Genomic DNA, 9961 nt, shown 5'->3' with positions numbered 1-9961 from the left:
GAATCCTATGGTGATAAATTGGATTTGGAAGAGTTGGTATAATTTTGTGACTTCTAAAATGTTTCAGTATGTGTGTGTTACACCTGTATATGCATGTATATATGTATGCACATATATACGTGCATATGTGCATACATATGCACATATATGTGCACGTGTGCATACATATGCACATATATGTATGCACATGTATACATGCATATGTTTTCTATTTGCTGAAAGGGTTTAGAAGCACTTCATCCAAAGTGGCAGTGAACACACTTTGCACTAAGATCTTGATTTCTAATACATTGCCCCACTCAAGGGAACCAGGGCTGCTTAGAGAAATGGCTGATTGCAGGCTGGGACAGGGTAATTAGAAGTTGAAGCTGGGATATTTTGTTGTTAGAAAGTAGGAAAGTTCTTTAAAAAAAAAAAAAAAAGACAAATGATGTGGCTTCTGCTGGCCAAATCTGAAACCATTTGAGCACCAAAATAATTAAAGGCATTAATGAATTATGAACCATTGAAAAAATGGGAACTCATGAACACATATGATAGTAAATACTAGATGAATTAAATAAGTAAAACATAATAAGGAACGGGCTCTTGCTTATAGTAAATTCTAAGGGCTGACTGGAATATTTAGAGAAGGTAGTGATATTAGAATGTCTTTATTTGTAATCATCGTGGTGAATATCAGATCAAGCAGGAATCATACTAATCTAGCGGAAATTTTTGAAGGAGCAGAATATTTGTATGATTTGAAAATGTCTCCTCAAAAATTGGTTATTAGTTGCAAGGGAAAAAACAACTATATAGTAGAAAAATGTGACTTGTGGAATCAAAATTAATGTCCCCAGTGAGGGCAGATGGACATGTATGTTTCCAGATGTGACACCTTGAGGACATCACTTCACTTATACAATATTATGGCCAGAAATGCTCAATTCAGATTCAATCTCAGGGAAATATCAGACACACCCAAAACACAGGAACACTCATACTTAAAAGGGGGGCGGTCAGAGAACTGTATTTTCAAAAATGGCTGTTTTATAAAAGGCAGAAAGTGGCTGTGGAAATGCTCTAGATTAAACAAGACTAAAGACATGACATGTAATACCCAATCCCAGAATGTAACTTGAGGGAAAAGATGCTGTAAGGGATTATTACTGGATCAGCTGGCAGTAAAGAGTGGCAGATTAAAAGTTTTGTATTTATCTTGAACTAACTGATGTTCATAACTGTACTGTGATTATATTGGAGAATATTCCTATTCTCAGGAAATATGCAGTGATGTACCTAGGAGTACAGAGGCATGTATGATGTAGGCAACTTACTCTCAAAATGTTCAGAAAAAAAAAATCAATGCATAGACATGTATATGTGCGTGTGCAAACATATGTATAAAATTTGTATACACACAGATGACACAAATGATGAAGCAAATGAGGTAAAATATTAACAATATTTTAGTATCTGGATAAATGGCATGTGGGTGCTCTTTGTACTTTTCTTATTCATGGAACTTCTTTAAGTTTGAAATGATTTCCAAATGAAAAGTCTTAAAAAAAATCAAATTTTCTTTCTTTGGAAAAAATCTGATTTTTACTGGAACTAAAATAATGAATATTTACATTTTAAGAAATCTATGGCAACAGCAGTAACAAGGCAAAAAGATATTACACGTCTTAAGTGACAGTAGAGTCCCTTGTTTAGCACAGAGAAGTGACATCAGGACCTAGACACATCTCATTGGTCCCATTTCTTCCCCTAGCATCTATGTGGTCAGTGTTCCATCACTTTAACTTTGCTCTTGGGTACTCTCAATATTCTGGACTTTTCCCAATCCCTGTATCCCCCTCCAACTATCCTTTACAGCATGTGACTTAAGTTAATGTGAAAAATTTGCCAACAGTTTTTCAAGGAAGTATATGTCAGGGAGTTTTCATTCATTGACTAGAGTAACTTCAAGTATTTAAACTGCTTAAAAAGAACATTTATGTAACTGCTTAGCATTTTAGCACATTTTTTTTCCTCCAGTGTTATGCTTAATGTATTTTTCAAAAAGGTTTAATCTCTCTCTGTGAAACAGGACCTATTACCCATTATGAGTGAGGATACTACTGTGTACTTCACAGCCCTGTTCTTAGTGTTTCAAGTGTCTCTGTTTTTTGGAGCGGGGTGGGAAGCTTCTTACATCATTTACCAATTAAAAATAAAACTAGCCTGGCTTTGGAGCAAACAAATAGTAATTACTTTCTCAAAATATACTTGTTTCTTTAAAAACAGGGTTTCTTTTACATTGCCAAAAGAATTTTGTTTGAAGATAAAAATAACATACACACTATTTGAAAACAGCCTGGTTTAAAGATTGCCATAGACTCTAAGGTTATACCACTCGGAAGGAAGACATTTAGAACCTGCTCATTACTCAGCTTTCCTCATTTATGGCATCAAATTGCTTTTATGGGCAGCATGCCAGATTCATTTATGTGCACTGCAAGGCAGATTGTAGAGTCAAGCATTTCTCTGGAAAACATCTGGTTCTTAAGAGTATTAAAAGGTGGGTAACACTTTTTTTGCTCCTAACTATGATTTACGATGTTACAGTAACCCCCCCTTTAATCTGGCAGGCAAACTCCCAGCAACCACAAACAGGAACCTGGAAGTAAGTGAAAAATACTTCAGAGCCCAAGGGAAACAGAGGCCCCCAAATTCCATGCATAGGAAGGAATGGTTCTGCCTCTAGGTCGAAGTCCATTTTAATTATTATAAAACTGATGGAGCCAATTAGCATAAGGGCTCCTGGACCACCTTTATATATAACAACTCTTTCTACAGTGATTTTGTTCCTTTACTCTGTTTACAAAAATCACACATCCCTCTAAACTCTAATTCTTCTAAACTACCCCCTGGACCCCTTTTCCTACTCAGGCTTCCTCCTCTTTTCTTATACTTTCAGTATCTACTTTCTCCCATAAATATTCCAAGATACTCTAGTATAATAGATCCTGTCTTAAAAAACAGAAAATAAAAATCTTTCATAAACTTCTGTAGCCATCACTCTATTGCTCCCTTACCCTCAGCCCTACAGCCGAACATTTTGCTCTCCTGTCTCTAGTTTCTCCCCTTCCACTCATACTTTGTTCAAATTAGGAAGGGGTCCTCTTCCTGCAAGGGGTGCGGTTGGAGGTGTGTGACCCAGAGTGTTAGCTTCTGCTCTGCTCCCAGGTCAGTTGGGTCACCCTACCCAGGTCTTATACCACACAACCATTGTGGCCATGTGATTTCGCTTATTTCCTCTGGCTTCATACTAACTACGTTTGGTAGGATCATCATTAAAACTGTTACTAGAATCACGGGAAGTGCAGAAAGTGGGTTTTCCTGTCTTTTTTTTTTTTTTTTTTTTACTATTTCGTTTTGGCTGTGCTGGGTCTTCGTTGCTGCCTGTTTTCTCTAGTTGTGGCGAGTGGGGACTACTCTGTAGTTGCGGTGTGCAGGCTTCTCATTGCAGTGGGTTCTCTTGTTGCAGAGTGTGGGTTCTAGGCACACAGACTTCAGTAATTGCGGCACGTGGTCTCAGTTGCAGTTCCTGGGCTCTAGAGCACAGACTCAATAGCCGTAGGGCACAGGCTTTGTTGCTCCAAGGCATGTGGAATCTTCCTGGATCAGGAATCGAACCTGTGTTTCCTGCATTGGCAGGCAGATTCTTTACCACTGAGCCACCAGGGAAGCCCTCTCATTTATTTTACCCTGTGGTTGCAAGAGTAGCTCTTCACTCATTTCTATGGGGTACTCTCATCTCCCTTAGTAACTCCTGGGCTCTCCTGTTATCAGTGCTGCTATCAGCACTCTCCTATTTCCATTTTCTGGCAGAGTATTTCTCTAACTGCTACTTCTTGAATCTTCTTTGACAACTGAAATAAACCAGATTAGGTTTTGTTCAAACCATTAGTAGTAAAGTGTGGGTGTTAAGAGTTGAAACAATGTCAGTGTCAGCTTTTGTTTAGTTTTTTTCTATTCATCTTTGAGAAAGCGATCCTTTTTTTAAAAGGAAAAAACATCCTTTTTTGGGGGGGGGATGGGGGGTGGGGGCAGGGTATGTGTTCATTGCAGTTAACTTCAAAAATGGCACATTTCTCAACACTATTCCATCACACAGACATAACTACCATTAAAAACTGCATTAGTTGCAGTAGTTGTGTGTTGTCTATGTGTATATATATCTATGTGTACATCTGTTTGAGCTTCCCTGGTAGCTCAGCTGGTAAAGAATCTGCCTGCAAGGCAGGAGACCCTGGTTTGATTCCTGGGTCGGGAAGATCCCCTGGAGAAGGGAACGGCCACCCACTCCGGTATTCTGCAGAGTACTGGAGAATTCCAGTCCATGGAGTTGCAAAGACTTGGACATGACTGAGTGACCTTCACTTCACTATACATCTACTTATTACTATTATGCAAATTAATTTTATATGAAGTTATGTTTCCTGAATTTTCACTTATTATTTGTAAGACACCCAGCAGTTAAAAATCTTTGAAAAAAATTTAAAAACATGAATAGTAAAAAAAAAAAATCTTTGAAAACGGCTTTTGATGACCACATTATCAGGTAAACTAGTATATTCAACCACTTCAATTATGGTGAATGTTTTGACAATAATCATAAAACCTAAACTTTTTGCTTTCATCAGTTTTTAAACCAAAAAACCTTGAGAAAATTTCTGTCTCTTATGATGTATTTCTCTAAGTGAGATTTCCTGGTCAAAGGATGAAGCCTTAATTCATGGTACCAAATTGCCCTTCAGAAAGGGTGCATGACACTTGTACCAACAGAGGATCAATGTGCTGTTCTCCTTGCACTGTTGCCAATCTTTCACTAAAAACAAACAAACAAAAATAGCATTTTCTACTTTATCAGCACTAGCACAGGTTACATGATCCTGTTAAAAGGCTCTTCACTTATCACCAGACCCAAACTAGGAGGTTTCCTCGCAGTTTTAACTGGTCTTTTGGTTTCCATAGTGATTCTATTATCTACCCTGGTGCAAAGTTGAACCTAGCTTCCTCAGCTGTCCATGCATAAAACCCTTCTTTCCAGAATTGCTCTAGGTTCTTGACTTCTGGAAAAGAAAGCTATTTCCTTTTGGGATCCAGTTCTTCATACTAGCTGACCTGAGGTCAAAGGGCATTGAACTTAAAACCGCTTCCTTATCCTTATCCTGAGGGTGGTGGCATTCAAATCCCAGATTCACAGAAAATTCTTTCATTCGTGTTGTGTCCCTCCTTCTCCATCTTACGTGTGGACCCTAAACTCTCATTGAACATGCTATGGGAACTGATTCCTTCAAGTAGCAATTCAGTTCGAGTTCCAGCTTTCCTGGATGTGTGATGTCGGGCATGTGCACAAGAAAAACATCAGAGATTAGCAAGTACTAAATAGAGGGTTTAAATACGGTGACAGAGTACAGACTGACATGATGGCTACCTTATAGAGTGTCAGTGGACACGGACAGGGCCTCTGAGCAGGTGATTAATAAACTGATAACTGAGTGAGAGAGTAAGCCTAGAGAGGGAGGCTTGGAGACAGTGAGTTGGGGATTAGGGAGAGGAGAGCAGGGAGAGAATTCCAGTAGAGGAAGGGTAAGTCTGTTCAAAAATTAGATGAAGAGAGATTTATGCATGTAGAGTGCAACACAATTTCCAGTTGGGGTTGGAAGAGTGAGAGAGAAAGAGGCAAGAAGGGAAGGGAGACCATGCGTAAGAATCCTGACTCCTGTGTGCCTGTGCTTCTGAGGGGCCTGACTGGCCCTGTCAGTCTCTCCGCTGTCCTTGCTCTCTTTCCTCCTGTGAAGGTTCTTAGTTGCAACTACTACTTGTTTAGTTTACAATAACAGAGCTGCTATTTATTAAGAGCCTAAGTGAGTAAGATTCATTATAGGTTTTATGTAAGTTCTCTCATTTAATTCTTAACAACAACCCGAGGAAGGTTATTATCCTGATATGCTTTTTTTATGGATGAGAAAACCGAGGCTCAGAGAGCCTATGTGACTGGAGAAAGGTAGTAAGTAGCAGAGTCAAACTTTAAACCTAGGACGGTCTGGCTTCAGGTCCACATTCCTCGCCACTGCACTACACTGCTCCTCACTCAGGCTTCTCTTTAGTAGTGTCCACATCTGTAAGAACGTTCATTCCATTCAGGTCTTGTTCCTCATTACCTTGCCATCTCTGTGATAGAACACTCAGTTTCATCTGCTAGCCAGATGCAGATAAGAGAATGTTTCTTACAGACACAGTCTGTCTTAGTTATGGAAAGCATCTCAATTTAGGAAAGGCTGGTGTGAAATCCAGGTTCTGACAATTTTTCTGTGAGCTTGGGCAAATTTTAGATTGAGCTTCATCTCATTATCTGAAAAATATTATTTCTCTAGAGAGTTTATTGAGAAATAAAAGACATACTTTAAAGAAAGTTCCTAGGATAGTATCTAACAAATGGCAGAATAAGTGGCTGCTAAAGAAACAAACACAAACTCCTCATTTTATAGATAGGAAAACAGATTTGGAAACGTCTTGCTGGGAGAACAGATGTTCTACTTTCTCCATCCAATTTCCATGTTTCTAGCATTCTACAATGCAGGCTCATTGGAACCGCTACGGGTATTCTGTTGTATTATGTCCTTAACAATGTCCATTCAGTTTGAAAGTTTTTCCCCCTAAATTACAGAGAAAGATAATGTGTCACAGGGCCAGATTTGTAAAAGAGAGATAATAATATCTGTATCATAGGACTGTGAGGACAAAATGTAATAAGACACGGAAGTGTTTTAACAGACATGAAATATTTCATAAATGCTCTAATTATGAAACATTTCCATGAAACGGCATAACTAAAAATGATTAGAAATCTTATAACACATAATTGGAATTAAAAGGACTCTGGAAATTGGAGAAGTGATTTGAAATAAGAATGTAACTCAAAAGAAATAAACATGAAGTACTTTAGGAAAAGGAAGTGACTTTTAAAAACTATTTATTGAAAATGCAGTTAAAATGGAAGACTGTGTTTATTTTATTTTTAAAACCAAGATGTAGATGAAGATGAAAAAAGATGTAGATACACTAAGAATGATGCTAAGAATTGAGTTTATGAAGATCAGGTTTATGGTGTGCTGCTATGCTCAGCGGAGAAGGCAATGGCACCCCACTCCAGTACTCTTGCCTGGAAAATCCCGTGGACAGAGGAGTCTGGTGGGCTGCAGTCCATGGGGTCGCGACTGAGCGACTTCACTTTCACTTTTCACTTTCATGCATTGGAGAAGGAAATGGCAACCCACTCCAGTGTTCTTGCCTGGAGAACCCCAGGGACAGCAGAGCCTGGTGGGCTGCCGTCTATGGGGTCGCAAAGAGTCGGACACGACTGAAGCAACTTAGCAGCAGCAGCAGCAGCAGCAGCTGTGCTCAGATGCTCAGTTGTGTGACCCTATTGGACTGTAGCCCACCAGGCTCCTCTGTCCATGGGCTTCTCTAGGCTAGAATACTGGAGTGGGTTGCCATTCCCTTGTCCAGGGTATCTTCCCGACCCAGAGATCGAACCCGCATCTCTTGAGTCTCCTGCACTGGCAGGCAGGTTCTTTACCACTAGTGCCATCTGGGAAGGCTAAGTTCAATTCAGTGTAAAGAGTAAGTAACTCTCTCAGGTTGGGGGCAGGAATGCTAGGGATAGCGGGGTATGTGGTTGCTTTTTACATGGTGTGCTTTGTGAGTCCCTGCTGACCGAAAATATTCTCTATCAGGTGTCACAGTGTCTAAAGTTACACCAAAAGACCTTGTCTTTGGGCTAAGGTTAAATATTGTTATAAAGGTCTACCTATTTAATTTCAGGTACTGGTTATTTCTTAAAAGAATCTCATTGGCATTAAAAGCAGGAAGAATCAATTCAACAAAGAACGGAAACTCACAAACGCTCTTTATACTTTTCCAAAATATTCTTCTAAGAAAGTCAGTTTCTGTAATACTATGTGTTAACATGGGTAGTTTACCCTGAATTTGCAAAACTCACCATGTGTTTTGAGTTCATAAATTTCATAAAACGTTTATTAAAAATGTTTTCTTTTTTATAAATATTTACATGGAAACTTACTCAAACCTTTGAAATAACAGAATTTCACAAAAATGTTTAACAGAGACCAATAGTATTTTAAACATATTTCCTGAAACAATATCCCTTAGAAAAGATACAGGGTACTTACCTATCTAGATTTTAACAAAATATTCTTTATAGAAATGGGTTATAATCTTTATCACAGAAACACCAAATCTGCACCTAATCAAGAGAGTCAATTAAATAAACCAGCTCATTCACTTTCTCCATCAGAAGACATCCATTTAACACAGTGTTTCTCTTTATATGCAACAGCAGCCTCTGCTGGAGAAAGTATGCTTTCTAATACAAAGTATTAGCTTAACCTATTTTGTACTGGAAGAACTCAGATTCTTTCCATTTCTTGCTTTGAAAAGTTAAAATAATTTTCAAGGTCTTAAAGATGTGCGAGCTTTATCAAGTATATCCTTTCTGATTTTGGGGTAAGTTGGATGTGCTTCAAGAACCTGCCAAAACAAACAAAATAAAACAAAAACTTAACTTATAATTCATTATCAAGAACTGGGGAGCCACAAAACTTACTAGCAATGGCATTACAGTTGAGATTACATTATAATAATATTGCAAATACAACAACACTTTTTAAAGGTGATATCTGAGATATGACATGGTGACATTTCTATTAACAGTAATTAGATGAAAATGGTAAAAATGTACCACTACATGTGGAAAATAAAACAAATATAATTATTTCCTTATTAGATCAGTTATATAAAACAATTATGATCAATGATTTAAGATACTTTTTAAAATTTAGCTATTTATGCATGATATTTAACAAATCCTTAGAGATATTTTTACCCAGGAGTACACATTTGTGTACTGGAATGATTTTGAAACATACAAATTTCCAGTTCTACTGAGTTGAAGAGTAGGGTGGTAGTCATAAAGAAAGAAAAATCAAAACTCCACAAATTAATATATAACCTTAACCTTAATGTGAAATGTTGCCTTACATAGAGACTCAGTAATCAACAGCAATCACTGGAGCCAAGTATTCACTATAATGATGCTGACACAGTTATCTGGGATAAGGTACACTACATAATTCTCTGCTAAGGTGCTTTTCTTGGAGCTCCCAACGATATTTAGTACAATGCCTTGTATGAATATCAATGGGACAATGTATTTATAAAGAAATTGCAAATTCTAAAACTGCAACTCAAAAGTGTGTCATTTAGCAAGGGATCATTTAGTCAGAAACCAGTCGCTCAATCATGTTTGCTGCTTTGCAACCCCATAGACTATAGCCTGCTAGGTTCCTCTGTCCATAGAGTTGTCCAAGCAATAAAATTGGAGTCGGTAATCATTCCCTTCTCCAGCGGTCTTCCCAACTCAGGGATCGAACTCTGTTCTCCTGCATTGCAGGCATAGTCTTTACTGTCTGAGCCATCAGGGAAGTCGAGAAACCAATTACAGAAGTGTAACTGAATGGCTTCTAAATGACAAAAATACCTCTTTAATTTATAAATCTGAATCCTCTAATAACCAGACTTGGACACAAACATAAGAATTTCTATTCAGAACAATGACCTGGAGAATCTATAAAAATCTTCAGATATTTTCTGACTTAAGGATTAAGTTTGTTTAACATGCTTCTTGTCTAGCCTCCTCCTTTAAATTGGCAAACCTTATTTGAGGCCTAATTAAAAACACGTTTTTGATTTAAGTAAACTTTATTTTCTAAACTTTGAAAACCGGTAATTTCTTCCAGATGTATCCGACGAGGCATTGAACCAAAACAGTACATCCTCTATCTCTATTCATGTACAACTTGATATTAAACAAAAGTAGGAAACAGCACATCTGAAAAATTTTAAG

General features: G+C 37.9%; 1 protein-coding gene across 1 annotated transcript in view; it reads right to left on the bottom strand.

The window, feature by feature from the left end:
* Nucleotides 1-8055: 8055 nt before the first annotated feature.
* Nucleotides 8056-9961, bottom strand: part of TTC21B (tetratricopeptide repeat domain 21B) — a 97749-nt gene continuing 95843 nt past the window's right edge. Inside the window, exon 29 of the mRNA XM_019971684.2 lies at nucleotides 8056-8586. Within this exon, the coding sequence (XP_019827243.2) occupies nucleotides 8509-8586 (78 nt within the window). The 3' untranslated portion in view covers nucleotides 8056-8508. The remainder of the gene's footprint in view (nucleotides 8587-9961) is intronic.

Source organism: Bos indicus, chromosome 2 (assembly GCF_029378745.1).
Source record: "Bos indicus isolate NIAB-ARS_2022 breed Sahiwal x Tharparkar chromosome 2, NIAB-ARS_B.indTharparkar_mat_pri_1.0, whole genome shotgun sequence".
Taxonomy (NCBI): domain Eukaryota; kingdom Metazoa; phylum Chordata; class Mammalia; order Artiodactyla; family Bovidae; genus Bos; species Bos indicus.
The sequence above is the reverse complement of the archived record's forward strand: the minus strand, read 5'-3'. Positions and strand labels throughout refer to the sequence as shown.